At 44.8% G+C, this 16,916-nt stretch overlaps 1 protein-coding gene across 1 annotated transcript in view; it reads left to right on the top strand.

The window, feature by feature from the left end:
• LOC144818624 (PDZ and LIM domain protein 5-like) overlaps window positions 1-16,916 on the top strand; it is a 323,750-nt gene that overhangs the window by 273,119 nt on the left and 33,715 nt on the right. Inside the window, exons 4-5 of the mRNA XM_078676225.1 lie at window positions 9,771-9,828; window positions 11,695-12,143. Coding sequence (XP_078532351.1) covers window positions 9,771-9,828; window positions 11,695-12,143 — 507 coding nt within the window. The remainder of the gene's footprint in view (window positions 1-9,770; window positions 9,829-11,694; window positions 12,144-16,916) is intronic.

Below are 16,916 nucleotides of genomic sequence, written 5' to 3'. Positions count from 1 at the left end.
TTCTAAAATATCCTTTAACTCATGCTCCCTTACATCTTCTTGTTTAAAAATAATTGCATCAACAGCATTCTCGTCAGTAAGGGTAAGGCGCATATGGGCCTCCTCCGCTGAACCCCATTCACATAGGTCCCTGAGCCATGAGGTTGTCTGTGGTGGCTTTTTGCCCATCCAACCAATAGCACTTCTCCTCTTTGCCAATAATAGTGCAAGCTGGGCAAGCTTGTAGGGGATCTTGTGCCCATTGGGCCTTATCACACTTTCAGGAGGCAAGCCACCAGAGTAAGGGGAAACAGAATGTAATTCGCCCTTACTATGGTGAGCACTACATTCCCCCAGAAACACTGTTTTACAGCGCAGGTACAGGCTAAATGTAAAAAGATTCATAACAGGGGGTGGTGATGGACAGAGTATCTGAATTAAGCAGAACACTCCTACCCAGTCAAAAGATCAGGGCTAGATCCATCACCGTTTTTTAGCTCACTGCACCATCCCAGTTCAGAACCTGGCTATATGCAAATTCGTCTGACCCTGGCCCAGTGCATCATGGGAACAGGGCAGACAAAACTACCAAGCCAATTCTTCACTGGAAAGGAAACAAGCTTCCGGGGACCGGTTTCTGGCATTGCAGCCGTCTTTGGCCCGGCTTGCTTGAATATTGATGGTGCAGTGAGCAAGGGACTCACATCTGAGTATACCCTTCCACACTTGTGGTGGCCAAAACGATTCATAACAGGGGGTGGTGATGGACAGAGTATCTAAATTAAGCAGAACACTCCTACCCAGTCAAAAGATCAGGGCTAGATCCATCACCGTTTTTTAGCTCACTGCACCATCCCAGTTCAGAACCTGGCTATATGCAAATTCGTCTGACCCTGGCCCAGTGCATCATGGGAACAGGGCAGACAAAACTACCAAGCCAATTCTTCACTGGAAAGGAAACAAGCTTCCGGGGACCGGTTTCTGGCATTGCAGCCGTCTTCGGCCCGGCTTGCTTGAATCCTGATGGTGCAGTGAGCAAGGGACTCACATCTGAGTATACCCTTCCACACTTGTGTTGGCCAAAACGATTCATAACAGGGGGTGGTGATGGACAGAGTATCTGAATTAAGCAGAACACTCCTACCCAGTCAAAAGATCAGGGCTAGATCCATCACCGTTTTTTAGCTCACTGCACCATCCCAGTTCAGTACCTGGCTATATGCAAATTCGTCTGACCCTGGCCCAGTGCATCATGGGAACAGGGCAGACAAAACTACCAAGCCAATTCTTCACTGGAAAGGAAACAAGCTTCCGGGGACCGGTTTCTGGCATTGCAGCCGTCTTCGGCCCGGCTTGCTTGAATCCTGATGGTGCAGTGAGCAAGGGACTCACATCTGAGTATACCCTTCCACACTTGTGGTGGCCAAAACGATTCATAACAGGGGGTGGTGATGGACAGAGTATCTGAATTAAGCAGAACACTCCTACCCAGTCAAAAGATCAGGGCTAGATCCATCACCGTTTTTTAGCTCACTGCACCATCCCAGTTCAGAACCTGGCTATATGCAAATTCGTCTGACCCTGGCCCAGTGCATCATAGGAACAGGGCAGACAAAACTACCAAGCCAATTCTTCACTGGAAAGGAAACAAGCTTCCGGGGACCGGTTTCTGGCATTGCAGCCGTCTTCGGCCCGGCTTGCTTGAATCCTGATGGTGCAGTGAGCAAGGGACTCACATCTGAGTATACCCTTCCACACTTGTGGTGGCCAAAACGATTCATAACAGGGGGTGGTGATGGACAGAGTATCTGAATTAAGCAGAACACTCCTACCCAGTCAAAAGATCAGGGCTAGATCCATCACCGTTTTTTAGCTCACTGCACCATCCCAGTTCAGAACCTGGCTATATGCAAATTCGTCTGACCCTGGCCCAGTGCATCATGGGAACAGGGCAGACAAAACTACCAAGCCAATTCTTCACTGGAAAGGAAACAAGCTTCCGGGGACCGGTTTCTGGCATTGCAGCCGTCTTCGGCCCGGCTTGCTTGAATCCTGATGGTGCAGTGAGCAAGGGACTCACATCTGAGTATACCCTTCCACACTTGTGGTGGCCAAAACGATTCATAACAGGGGGTGGTGATGGACAGAGTATCTGAATTAAGCAGAACACTCCTACCCAGTCAAAAGATCAGGGCTAGATCCATCACCGTTTTTTAGCTCACTGCACCATCCCAGTTCAGAACCTGGCTATATGCAAATTCGTCTGACCCTGGCCCAGTGCATCATGGGAACAGGGCAGACAAAACTACCAAGCCAATTCTTCACTGGAAAGGAAACAAGCTTCCGGGGACCGGTTTCTGGCATTGCAGCCGTCTTCGGCCCGGCTTGCTTGAATCCTGATGGTGCAGTGAGCAATGGACTCACATCTGAGTATACCCTTCCACACTTGTGGTGGCCAAAACGATTCATAACAGGGGGTGGTGATGGACGGAGTATCTGAATTAAGCAGAACACTCCTACCCAGTCAAAAGATCAGGGCTAGATCCATCACCGTTTTTTAGCTCACTGCACCATCCCAGTTCAGAACCTGGCTATATGCAAATTCGTCTGACCCTGGCCCAGTGCATCATGGGAACAGGGCAGACAAAACTACCAAGCCAATTCTTCACTGGAAAGGAAACAAGCTTCCGGGGACCGCTTTCTGGCATTGCAGCCGTCTTCGGCCCGGCTTGCTTGAATCCTGATGGTGCAGTGAGCAAGGGACTCACATCTGAGTATACCCTTCCACACTTGTGGTGGCCAAAACGATTCATAACAGGGGGTGGTGATGGACAGAGTATCTGAATTAAGCAGAACACTCCTACCCAGTCAAAAGATCAGGGCTAGATCCATCACCGTTTTTAGCTCACTGCACCATCCCAGTTCAGAACCTGGCTATATGCAAATTCGTCTGACTCTGGCCCAGTGCATCATGGGAACAGGGCAGACAAAACTACCAAGCCAATTCTTCACTGGAAAGGAAACAAGCTTCCGGGGACCGGTTTCTGGCATTGCAGCCGTCTTCGGCCCGGCTTGCTTGAATCCTGATGGTACAGTGAGCAAGGGACTCACATCTGAGTATACCCTTCCACACTTGTGGTGGCCAAAACGATTCATAACAGGGGGTGGTGATGGACAGAGTATCTGAATTAAGCAGAACACTCCTACCCAGTCAAAAGATCAGGGCTAGATCCATCACCGTTTTTTAGCTCACTGCACCATCCCAGTTCAGAACCTGGCTATATGCAAATTCGTCTGACCCTGGCCCAGTGCATCATGGGAACAGGGCAGACAAAACTACCAAGCCAATTCTTCACTGGAAAGGAAACAAGCTTCCGGGGACCGGTTTCTGGCATTGCAGCCGTCTTCGGCCCGGCTTGCTTGAATCCTGATGGTGCAGTGAGCAAGGGACTCACATCTGAGTATACCCTTCCACACTTGTGGTGGCCAAAACGATTCATAACAGGGGGTGGTGATGGCTGCTTAATTCAGAGACTCTGTCCCTCACCACCCCTTGTTGTAAATATTTTTGTCCACCCTAAGCGTGGAAGGGTATACTCAGACATGAGTCCCTTGCTCATTGCACCATCAGGATTCAAGCAAGCCGGGCCGAAGACGGCTGTAATGCCAGAAACCGGTCCCCGGAAGCTTGTTTCCTTCCCAGTGTAAGAATTGGCTTGTGTAGTCTGGTCTGCCCTGTTCCCATGATGCACTGGGCCAGGGACAGACTAATTTGCATACAGCCAGGTTCTGAAACTGGGATGTGCAGTGAGCTAAAAAACGGTGTTGGATCTAGCCCTGATCTCTTGACTGGGTGAGAGTATTCTGCTTAATTCAGAGACTCTGTCCCTCACCACCCCTTGTTGTAAATATTTTTGTCCACCCTAAGCGTGGAAGGGTATACTCAGACATGAGTCCCTTGCTCATTGCACCATCAGGATTCAAGCAAGCCGGGCCGAAGACGGCTGTAATGCCAGAAACCGGTCCCCGGAAGCTTGTTTCCTTCCCAGTGTAAGAATTGGCTTGTGTAGTCTGGTCTGCCCTGTTCCCATGATGCACTGGGCCAGGGACAGACTAATTTGCATACAGCCAGGTTCTGAAACTGGGATGGTGCAGTGAGATAAAAAACGGTGTTGGATCTAGCCCTGATCTCTTGACTGGGTGAGAGTATTCTGCTTAATTCAGAGACTCTGTCCCTCACCACCCCTTGTTGTAAATATAAATGTAAAAAGAGGCCCCAAGTTCCCTACAACATGCTCAACTAACTCCCCTCAAACAGTCTATCCTATTAAACTGCCCAGGGTTCACATAAGCACAGTGCATTAAATTAAAATGAAGCAATTGGAATCTGTGGTTGCCGAACTCCTGTCTTACAAGCTTGCATGCTCAGGACCAATCTGCGTCAGTGGTAAACTCCTCCAAGTTTCTGGCCTAATACCCGTGCACTGCACAGGACATACTCTCCATGTCCACCCAGACCACGCCATAAAACAGGGTGATTATGTGCCTCAATTCCCCCCATTAGCGCAATCTGCAAAGTACCGGATAGGGCCAAGGCACTGCTGGGAACCCTGCCCACACCTCTGAGTGTTTTCCAATTCAGCATAGTAAAAAAAGTGGCCTGGTCCCACCCCGAATGCCTCATGTGCCTCCTGAAATGTGAGAAATCCTCCCCAGGGTACACGTCACCCAAAACTTGGCAGCCTCACAACCTCTGTTGTTCCATAGACATAGCCCCATCAATCAAAGGAAACTGTGCTAGGTCCCACAGGTTGAGCTCCCAGTCATAGGGGGCTCAACGCAGCACTTTCATGACCACAGCCTGCCAGACCACTGCCGTCTGCTGTACCAGATAGGGAACCGGATTTTCAGATCAACCCCCTCTCATCACTAAATGCACCAGGGTTTCCTCACCCAACATATCCGTGTGCAATCTCTTCTCCCAGTTGTCTGATTTGGCCAACTGTCAAGCCGCATGCTGAAAAGTGCCTGCGTAATAGTAATTGCGTAAATCCAGGAGAGTTAGGCCCCCATCTTCTATATCACGTTAATTAAATAACATTTTGAATAAACATTTATTTTGATTAATTTCATTCTTATTAAATAATTTGTAAAAAAAATCCAAACATTAATTTTTAATGTTCATAAAAACATTCTAATACAGTATATTATAAATGATTTATTTTTTCCCCAATTTAGATCACAAATAAAATAGTTAACTTGAATTAAAGACTGACAAATTCAACACAAATGATACTGTAGGGTGTGTGAGGAAAAATAAACATTTTCATACATTTTAATGAATTAAAACAATGTTTAAATAAACAAGTAAAATAATTGAAAGTACATGAATAATTTAAGATTTAGTACAGGTGTGTTGTCCCTTGTTACTCTAGAACTCCAAATTGCCACATGGACTACCAGAGAAGGTCAATGACAAGAAGGCATTGAGACAGACAATACATTGTGCTATGGCAGTAGAAAGACTCCGAAAAAGGGGCACCATTTAATGGCATCATTCAGACAGATCTAGTTGTCCTGCTTTCTGGGATAAACCTACACAATCTGTGTGAGTGGCAGTTCATTGAGTAAGCCATCCTGCATTCAGTGTGTGGTTAACACTGAAAGCTTTAGATGGAGCAATTATGTAAAATATACCAACCTCATCTCTCACTTCCTGCAAGATAAATACTCCAACCATGCTAGCAATTGGACATTGACTCCCATCTGTTTTGTTAGACACTTTACCGTCAACCATGTCGCACACAAGTTGGCGAGCCCAGGAGATGCATGGCTGCCGACTTTCTCTTATCCAGGGTTCCCGCACATTCAAGGCAATGTTTATTTTTCACAAAGAATTTCACCTTAAAGCCCCATATTTAATAGCCACAAAATGTAAGTGCTATACAGGGTCAGTCTGGGACAGAAAATAGCGCCAGGCACCAAAATAAAATTGCCCATCAATAGTTAGTGGTGCTACAAAGTGGCACCACAGTTGCGAATTAGGGCAGTTTTGAACTTGTAAAGACATGCTGTATAAGTGTTTTTTTCAAAATATGAAAGACTGCATGAGTTTTAGCTTGCTGCAGCCAATGTTTGTTTTACTATCAGGGAAATCAACCATACAAAACTGCCTAGCAGACCTTAAAACAGTACCACAAGCAGCCAAAATACCAGCACACAAACAGACCTGCCAGACTAACCCGTAGTGTACTTCCTTTTTGACCCTATAGGCCACATCCAACTTGGGTACATACCAGAGAAAGACTTCAGTTCTACTCATCCATTTGTCCATTGTATCCAGAAAGTCTTAACAGTAATGGTTGGAGATAGGACCCTTTTCTTCACTACAGCTGGATGTTGGAATACTTCACCTTTGTACTTGTGAATTGGGATCACCCAATAGAAGGCAGAAAGCTGCTTAAGACCTGACTGTTGAATCAATAGCTATTTCATACCTAGGTCTCGGAATTAGAGGGTCATCGCCAGTCCAGGACACTCCAATAGTGCCATGTAGCATCTTTTGGGTAGATGTGATTTAGAAATATTAAATAACTCTACAGTGACATCAGCCAGTACACAATGCAGCCTATTATCCTGGGCCATTTCTCTAGTTGGCCAACAGCTCACTGAAGGCTGTCAGTAGATGAAGAAGTACGAGGTCATTTTGACAATTGTCATGGTCCGACGGTTGGCGCTGTATACATTAATATTTGGTTCTTGTGTTGCATCAGGGTTCCGAAGAGATCATAAATGGATCCAAAATGGGCATGGTTTTTAGGATCAAGAGGATTACTTTTTGTAGAAAAGACTCGTCACCTTCTGTGGAAATAAGTTTTTACTCGCCCAGAAGGACTGCATCAAATGTCCTGTGCCCTTTGCACAAAGATAAGTGTCTGAGCAAAGTATTTTCCATCTTAAAATTGATACTTGTATAGCGCACTACTCACCCGCAAGGGTCTCAAGGCGCTTGTACGAATACCGCTGTGGAACCCATCCTGGCTTTCCCTGTGAGGTGTCCACTCCTGGGCACCCCCAAGGTGGGGGCCAGGCATCCTTAGCGTTGTGGGGGCCGTTGTGGAGATTAAGCAAGCTATTGCCCAGAGTTGCAGAGTGGGACTCCATGATTGGAATAGGCACCGAGGCGAGAATTCTCAGGTCCGTGGAATTTTGAGCCCAAGACCCACCGAGGCGGGGAATTGAACCCTGGTCCCATCTACCGGGTGCATGACCACTTTACGAGTTTCGAGGGAGTATTGTATTTAATCTTTTTTCAAGCCCCCCAGGTTTCGTTACTGTCTAGCCAATGCCAGTTAACATTTAAATCTCCTTAAACTGGAAGGGTGCCGGAGACAGTTAACTGGTTCAAGGAGTAACGCTAAAACATTTAGGAATGCTTTTTACATTTTTAGGCAGGAACAGCACCGAAAAGCTTGGCTCCTAATTACTATTTGAGTTGCTGACTGGAATTCTCGGTTGGAAGCCATCCAGTTTTCATCAGGTGAATGCATGTGGACTTCATTATTTGAACAGCATCTATTCAGGCTGCCAAATAGGACTCGACTGGACTGATTCACTTTAGATTCTGCTTACAAAAAAAACATTTAGTCTTGTCACTCAGTGTGTGTGTGTGTGTGACTGCCGACGTATCACACTACAACCAGCACTAACTACTGACACTGCTCACTCGTGCAAGTTCTTCGCACAGACCAAGAATGCCAACTTCATGCCATGCTTACTATGCACATTAAACTGCCATCTAGAGACCCCTCTATCAGGTCTTGTCTCATTCTCTTTTTCGCAGTGCCCTGAAAACCTGTCTCTTTACACAAACTTTGATATGAGCATCTTTCATTCGGCTGTGCATTAGTCCTCTGTAGCGCCTTGATGCCCTTGGGCTAAGTTTAGCGCTTTATAAATTTAATATTCATTCCTTTCTCACGCTGCCCTCAGCTGATGGCTCCAGACACTGTGCACGAGTTCCAGGTCCTCAGACCGCTCGTGAGGGTCAGATACGGAGGCTCCTCACTTATATCAGATCCTCAGACAATTCACCATTGCTAGTTCCTCTCAGTGTCCCAACAGGGCCTGCCACGTACACTACGCAGAGTTCAAACAGAAGCAAGGTATGTAGAAGTGTATAGTTAACTGCAACTCCCACACTATTAGAACACTGAGATTGACCCTGTTAATGGAAATGCTAAGAAGTGCTAACTATTATTTGTCTGCATAGTAGCTTCAGTAGTAAGGATCTGATGCACATATGCACGGTAGATGCAAGTTTTAATCTCTTGTAATTGAGGTGGTTGATGGGTGATATTAGGCTTATCGCCCACATGCTGTTGGGTGTTAATTGTTCATCCCCTCATTAGCTGCTTTTACCTTTAGCTCATGCCCTTAATTGCTGGGACAGTCAATTATAACACCCTCCGAAAAAAACAATAACCTTTGTTAATACACCGTAAAGGCACCTTGCCATGTACTCCAATGTCTCCTATTGGTTTTCCCTGACTATGTGAACAACAGCATGATGTGAATGTGGTGAGACGGCCTTAGCAGCTGATATATGAATTGATTTATTTCTGGATTGATATTTCACCTCGATGCTTCTGCCAGATATTCTATTTTATAGCTGCTGTTAGAGTAAGTTATAAAATTATAGGTCCTAAAATCAACTAGTAAGAGATCGCATAAAGTCATCAATTGACTGCCTCTGAGCTCTTGAACAAAACATTGACCCATGCATAACATTGCATAACATGAGCCAGTTGGGATGGCCTGGAGAATGTCGGTGAACACTAGAAGTGAAGTATAGAGGCAATAGAAGTTTCCAATCTCTGTTTGAGAAATCTGGAATAAAAGAAGATTTCTTGATGTGTTTGCAAGAACAGTAGTATATATATCATAACATGCCTGGAAGTCCAGTTTCAATTGAGAAAGACAGGTTGTGTTAAATGATAGTGGCAAAAATCATACCTTCTTCCTTTAGAACATTGCCACATGGTAACCTCATATGCGTGTTTAATGAGCCTTTCATCGATTTGAAAATCTGGCGCTTTTCCCCACGGTTTCTCTGACGAAGCTAATCACCGTCCTTTGTCGGTCAGGAGAATGGCTATGCGCACTCCAGGCAACCACTTCTAAAATTAGTGAATTGAAATTCCAGAATCAAATTGTTAGTACTCTTGGAAGTTTCTAGCATTACTTAACATTTTTGAAGATTATGTATGATGAAAACCATTGAGCAGAAGCATATTTAACCCCATTCTGCCTTGTGGGGTGTCCCAAATATCTCTCAAAGTTTTTGCACGGTAAGAAACATGGTAATCGGGATACTTGAGAGATCGCGCATCCTGACATGTATAACGGTTCCCAGTCTTAAAACAGCGTTCTGATTGAGGGATAACTGGGTGTTTTGGAATCTCAATGTGGAGATGGCCATGCAGTTATAGAAGATGATTATTTATCCATGTGACTCCTGTTACCTGCTTCGTTATGTGCCTAATGTCTGTGTGGTGGTGTCTGATACCTCAAAGAAGGCAGGCAGCAAGTCTGGCATTCATCTGCCCTATTAGTGCCTTTTGTGCTTAGGGTTTGGCATTTTGGCCCCTAACAAAGATATTCAGATGACTGATTGATTGGAATGTTTTGACAATGCAGTTGCCTAGGTTGGATGTTTGTATTTATCTCCATGAATTGATAAGCTTTATTTTTAAATTTACATTTCCTTCTCATTTTTTGTAATCTTCCAGAGCTTCTGCTGCACCCAACACTCCGCAGATGGGAAGTTCATCCATTCCGGCGACAACAGTGAGTTGTGCAACCTCTATGTTCTCCAATCCAAGATAGGCTCCACTCTCCCATTCCTAGAGTTTATTCAACTAAACAAATCTCTTTCACCTTGTAATAGAAGAGGGGGCAGAACAGCTCTGCCTGTGTTGGAGAACATACATCTCCATAGCATAATGGAAACTCCAGGACAATGACAGGTCTTGTCGGCTTGCTCTTTGGTGCGACCTTCATTATGGTTCCTTCTGAGAAGTTGGGAATGTGATTCAGGACATCTCCTGCCACACTTTCCTTTAACGGGCTCTGTGTTAGCTTCAAGTGCGCACAGTGTAATGTAACGCAGAATAGCATTAATCACATGACAGAAATACAGTAAACCTCAGTTGGACATGAATATACACATGAAATGAGTTGTTGTAGCCTAGTTGGTCTGTGGATGATCTTTATGCAGTACATGATTGGCCTTGCAAGCCAATGCAATGTTAATTCTTTATTCTAAATCATAAGACCATCCCCACCAAAGCGTTCTTTAGGCAGAATGGGGTTTTGGCTAGAAATGAACAGTAACAACAAAAATAAAGAGTAGTATTTCTTAATACCCACTGCTGTGGGGCTTATTGTCCCTAATCAATGGTACTCATCCTCTTGGATGATAAGCTGAGTGCTTGAAACACTGATTTGCTGCTCGCAAATGTAGCTTGCTGATAGGCCCTTAACATGCTGAGGTTTGTTATTGGCCTTGTTCTCCTCTCCAAAAGAGAGTGGTCTATAGTGTTTGGTACCATTTTCTGCACCTAAAGTTGTGGTTTTTCCAGATGGGGCTGCTTGGGAAACTACATGTGCTCTATTATGTTTAGATGGGTAAGGTAGTCAATTGGTCTTTTTCTGATTATCTGATTATCCTATCTGATTATCCTATGCATTAAAGCACGCAAGGTGAGGTTCATAGGATTCTAGGCGCTCCACCACCTCGCCTATTTGTTCTGAATTCCTTCATATTGTTGAATCGTAACCCACTGTGCTTCTGGTATTCTGTCTCACTTAGGTTAGTGAGAAGGGCAGAAAGGGAGTTATTGACTCCCACAGTGCATGTTAACTTGTTACATTTTTCCCAATGTGCCATTCCCACTAACTGTGGATTTGTGTCTGCAAACAGCTGATTAGCGTATTGCACTTAAGACCTAGTTTAACTTTTTCCATCAAACAGTACATATGTACTTGAATAGCCCCACACGCAAAGCTTTGTGTGTTAAAAGCCAGAGGTGGCTGTAGGTGTCATACATGACAAGGGGCACCCTCAAGGCTTTGCATTACCTGCCCACCCTCTCCTCCTCAGCAGTATGACAACAGAGAGGCCTGAGAAGTTCATGGAGGTAATGCCATTCCTGCTTGGAAGGTAACAATGGTACCCATACATGTGCTGCTCCAGTGATGACAAATACTTGGAAAGTACGTGGGCCAAGAAGGTACACCCAGAACAGATCTAGCAATAGACCTAGAGCTTCAGCAGAACCAATTACCACCTTTAATCCCTATTCTCAGGAAGACAAATGGGAACAGATCAGCAGGAACCTTAAGAAAGAATAGGAATCCTAGACGGTCAAACTGTAAAGTCTCACTAATTGTGTATTATGTTTTGGTGGAGATGAAACTTGCTTTATTTGAGTGTTTTTCTGCTCATGCTACTGCTGCCAGTGATTGCCATAAATAAGCATGTCATGTGATTGCACTATTTTATTGTCACTGATCGAGAGGGTGGTTTGCTACTAACGCCACACAGCAAAAGTGGCTTTTTGACACCCAGCCCACCTTGTAGATGTCAGCGTAACATTCACTGCATGTGGTTGGAGTGTTTTTCCTTGTGGTCTGTCTTTTTGTTTTAAATAGGGAGAGTCTCCGAAGGAAGTATATAAACCTGTGCCTATAGCGCCTCCTGCTGCTACCGTTCCAAAAATGACATCAACATCGAGTGTGGCCTACAATAAGGCGCCGCGCCCATTTGGCGCTGCCTCATCTCCAAAGGTCACATCCATCCCATCGCCTTCCTCTGCCTTCACTGCCACCACATCAGCATCTGTGTCACTTCGTGCCTCCCCCCAGCCTTCGGCCCTGTCTCTGTTGGGTGCGGTCACCCCACCCACCACACCTGGAACGCAGACTTTGGGCAAGCCGAGATCTGAGGGCTCATCCCCAGCACTGGGCGCACCCAAGACTGCAGTGACCGCCCCATGGCAGCCTGCCACAACCAAAGTGCCTTCCGGTGAAAATACCCCGAAGGCGTTAGATGGGCAGCGGCAAGGAGCCAGAGAGAGTCCGGGTGACAATCAGTCAAACGGGTAGGTGCCTCAATGGTGATCCTCTTAACCACGCATTAATTTTGTTATGTAGAACGGGTTGAGTTGTGTTCAAAGGCAAACGCATCATGGGAAATCCATGTCAAACGATTTATCCAAAGTAGGATTTTTCTGTTAATATCAGGCAGAAAACACAGCTTAACACTGGAAATCCTTTAGTTGATTTTTCCATTGAGGGCACCGATGTCCCATGTGTGCACAAAATTGTTGATGATCAGAAATGCATTTGTGCCTGCTATATGGATCATGATTTAAAGAAATCCCAAACAATAAAAAAAAGAAAACAATCGTATGTATGATTATGTAACGTGATGCGCTTGAATTTGATCAGAACATTCCTGTTAAAACCTACACTCTCTTTAGAAGTGACAGAAGCAGCAAGATCCATTTTGTGCAAAGTAGGGCATCCAAAACAGAATATGGTTTGTTGATAAATGACTTCCAGAAGAGGACGGTGTGGGCAGTGGTGGCTAATGGGTCTCAAAATCATCACTTTCCTCTCATATTTAGTGGATGTGACGTGTCTGTCTGCACCTCAATGTCCATATTCTCTAAGAAGTCTACTTTCTGGCATTGGTTCACTTTCGGCATTGTTGTAAGGAGTAGCGATCTACTTATCTCTTTTTGCTTGTGGTGAAATACTTGTGCCTCAAAAAACAATTAAATTATGACGAATATTTTTGCTGTTTCAGAGTCATTTTGCAGGCAGTCATCGAGACAAGATGTGCTCCCTAAGGGGCATATTACCAAGCAATAGCGATATTGCGATAATTATCGCTATTGCTTGGTTAGAGACAAAAATTTATCGCCGACCTGCGGCGATTTTTATCGCATATAAACCTTGGTATTACCAAGGTTTAGCGCAAATGCGATAAAAATCGTCCGCAATGCATGAATATCGCTGAAAAGTCCGTGATATTCAGGCATTACCGAGCTAATGCTCCTAGCCATGTTATCCACCTCCCATTGGATAACATGGCTAAGAACTGCTCAGGGCAGGTGTTAGCTTTTGGAGATATTCGCGCTTAGCGCGAATATCTCCAAAAGTTGGTAATAGGAGATAGCGATGTTAGCGACTGTTTCCAGTCGCTAACATCTTGGCACGCCCACTTTGCATGTCATTAGTGATACATTTCTCTGACATGCAAAGTGGGGCCCAAGATGGTCGCTATCTCCTACTAGCTGTCGCTAACTGGTGTTAGCGACAGCTAGGTAGTAGGGAGATAATTTTATCTCCGCTTTCTTGGCATTTAAAGCCAAAATAGCGGAGATAAACCCCCTTGATAATATGCCCCTAAGTAGCCATTTTAGCGGTTTGTGGTAGAGGGATGCCTTGATGCATTGAAGATGCTCTAGGAAGTCAGTTCGAAGACCTCTCCACAAGCCTTACTCCTGACCGTGTTTGTGTGGCTGGAATCCCTAGTGGAGTCTGAGGCTCATCAGCTCACCACAAAATCAGGGACAAGTCGCAAGTGAGCCGCGGCAAGTCATGGTCAAGCTGACAAACCCCAAACCCCTTCCATCACAATCATGCTGACCCCGGAACAAGAAAGTTCTGAAATGTCTCTAATGCACGTTAATATAATAAAAAATAACATGTGTGGAGAAAGACTCAAAGAATTTAGGCAAAGCCAGGGCAGTGAGATAGGATTCTACCTCCCCGTGATTGATGGTTCCCACTCACCTTCATTTCAGTAGTAAATAAATATGAGGCCTTGTTCGCTGCATCAGTGTAGAGGTACATGCTGTTTCCTGCCAAGTAGGTGCCCATAGAGGGTGGGGCCAACACCACATTACTGTAGTCACACCTCTGCTTGAAACTTAATTAGCATTAAAGGAATTTGCTGACCCAGTAGTTCCTCTGCAAGCTGCTGAAAGGTTAAGACCAGCTATAGCGCCGTGTTATTAATATATGTTGACTAGGAAAATTGGATCAGACAGTCTCCCTGGTGTATCTCATACCGTGTTCATATATATTATGAAAAGGTTGTGCTTGGACCCATCTGCACCTTTCGGCTTAACTTGAGGGCTGTTAATGCAGACGTTGGCTGCAGAGTGCCAACAGTTTATCTTTCAATAGCATTTAAAATCCTTTCAATTTGTTGGGATGAAGAGTAACTCTTGAGGACTTAAGTAAGTTGAACTAAACACGATTCCTGCTCCCTGAATAACTTGATTATGTAATAAAATAGACGCCGTGGTCCGGCTCAGCCTTGCCAAGATTTGATTTGATATCCACTCAGAGATGCAACTAGATAGGCCATGGCCGTCATCGCTCTGCATTCCTGTCACTGTAGTGGGGTGCACCGTCGAGTCAAATACAGTACATTCAGGACGGACATACGCATCACCGTTAAATGATGCCAAGAGGGAGGCAGTCATGTTGACTGGAGAGCACGATTGAGATGTTAGTTTATTTCGTTTAAGTCCCTCTATACATATTCTGAAATACATATGAGTCTAGAATAACTGTGAACTCAGCTGGCATACACCAGCCAAACCTACTGCACACAGACACAAGCCTGTCTGAACAAATGTTGGCATGCCAAGACTTTCTATGCTTGGGTGCCATTTTGACAAAGCCCAGGAGGGTCAATAGGGCCTCCATCATGGCAACATACCGCCATGTCATACTGTGTGTGAAACAAGCATCTCGAATAGTCCGCAATGGCTCAACACTCTCTGGCTAAATGAATAAAATCTGCAGCCTGAGCAGCACATTTCTCACAGTTATCATTTTTCCGCCCACTGTATTTGTACATTTTGACAGGAGTGTAGTGAACTTGATGTAGATATATATATAATGAATTAATCTTTCTGCTATTGGTAGATACCTCTCTGGTGTGTCGACAGCAGCATTTCCACTGTGCATCTGTGAGTTGTACCCCCAGATCTTTCGACCAGTTATCTTTGGAACGTGTCTCCACTTTTGGCATGTCTTTCAGAACCGTAGTGTACATCAAGTTTATGGTGTTGCTGGCCATTGACGACTGCAGCAAGACTAACTAGTCTCTAATCCGCAGGTTGTGTGGGTATGATGAGAAGGCCAACCCTCACTAACTCCTTGAGTCTGAGGTAAAGGACATGGCCGGAGGTGTAGAGCTGCCCTTTTGTAAATTCTCATCCAAAGAGATAAACTACAGAGTAGTAAGAAGTCGTCTGTCCCATAGGTTCTGTATCATTAGCGAGTTACTGGTGATGGGTAGCTTAGAGTTCTCTATCAGTTTTATATGGGGAGAGTATACATTTTCTATGTCAGAGATTCAGGCTAATTGTGCCCATGACGATATCGTACAATCTACCAAATGTATATCAGTTCAAGGCCGCTTCAGTGGCCTCAAAATCATATTTGTATGCCTCGACGGGCCGCCAAATCCAATCCTAAGTCCCGGTGTCGTACCTGTCTGCTATTGTGAAGCCATTGCATGGCAAACTGTGCTTGCACAATATAATAGCCAACCTCAAAATGTGGTGCAGCGAAGCTACCTGTTCATATGACCTCTGTAACAAATTTCAGCTGATCCGTAGCTGTTTTTTACCCAAGTTAACGTGATAAATGTCAACTTTGATTGGTCGAAAAAGCCCTCGGTTAATGGTATTGGAATGTTTGAGAACGGGTTTAGTAAATTTTATAGAATTACTATTTAGATACGTACAATTCAACCTGCCTGAGTTTTGGGCAATTCAATCTAACTATCTATATTAGGCTCTCTTTTGGCCATGAGTTTTTAATAATTCTCTTCAGAATGACCACCTGATGTCCTTGGACCTGTGTACCGAGATAGTGAATCAGTTATTTTTGCCATTGCGAAGAATAGAGTAAGAGAGGTGAAGTTGTTGTGTCAGTGAGTGGCATCATTAACATTTTGGACCAATTTAAAGTAAGCCTTGACCATCGACCACAGGTAGTGATCTCCATACGGATGGGTCCAAGTTAGTCTCATTTTCTTTAATAAGGAGCAATATATCATCGACATACAGGGATGGCAATATCTTGCGTGCCCCAAATTGGTTATCTTTATTACTGTGTGCCTCTCTTAGCATGCTGACCAAAGGTTTCATGGCAAATGCAAAAGTTAATAGGGATAGAGGGCAGCCCTGCCTACTAGTCCCACACTGTATAGAGATAGGGACAGAGATATGGTAATTTACCCGTACAAGCGGCATGGGTTTATTATGAAGTTTTCTAATCCATTTCGTCATTGCTGCCTCGAGTCCCATTCTACTTAGGAACATTCTCAGGTATGGCCACTCTGTGGAGTAGAATGCCTTGGTGGCATCCAAAAATATTGCCACAGTCTTCCATCTCAGGTCTGTCTGATGCAACACAGTGAACAAACTTTGTAGGTTGTCTATGGTAGAGCGCTTTGGTATAAACCCCAACTGCTCCATAAGGACAAGTCCATGTAGTAAAGACACTAGCTTGACGGCTAATACCTTGCCGATCAATATCTTATTGCCATTATTTATAAGTGATAGCGGCCTATATGAATCACAGTCCTGTGCGGGCTTCAGCTTTAGCAGTGAGATCACTTATGCTTCTCTGTCTGTGAGGTGGTAGCTTCTCTCCCTTGGGCCCTTCATTATACATGTCAAGCAAATAGGGAGCTAAACGCTTTCTATACTCCTTATAAAACTCACTTAGCAGGCCAACACTGCCCGGGGCCCTACCATTACTTAACTCTTTTATAGCACAGATTATGTCCTCTATGGTAACCGGGGAGCAGAGCAATTCCCTCTCTGCTCAAGAAATCG

The sequence above is a fragment of the Lissotriton helveticus genome, chromosome 2_1 (genome assembly GCF_964261635.1).
Source record: "Lissotriton helveticus chromosome 2_1, aLisHel1.1, whole genome shotgun sequence".
Lineage (NCBI taxonomy): Eukaryota > Metazoa > Chordata > Amphibia > Caudata > Salamandridae > Lissotriton > Lissotriton helveticus.
Note: the sequence above shows the minus strand (reverse complement) of the source record. Positions and strands in the feature narration are given on the sequence as shown.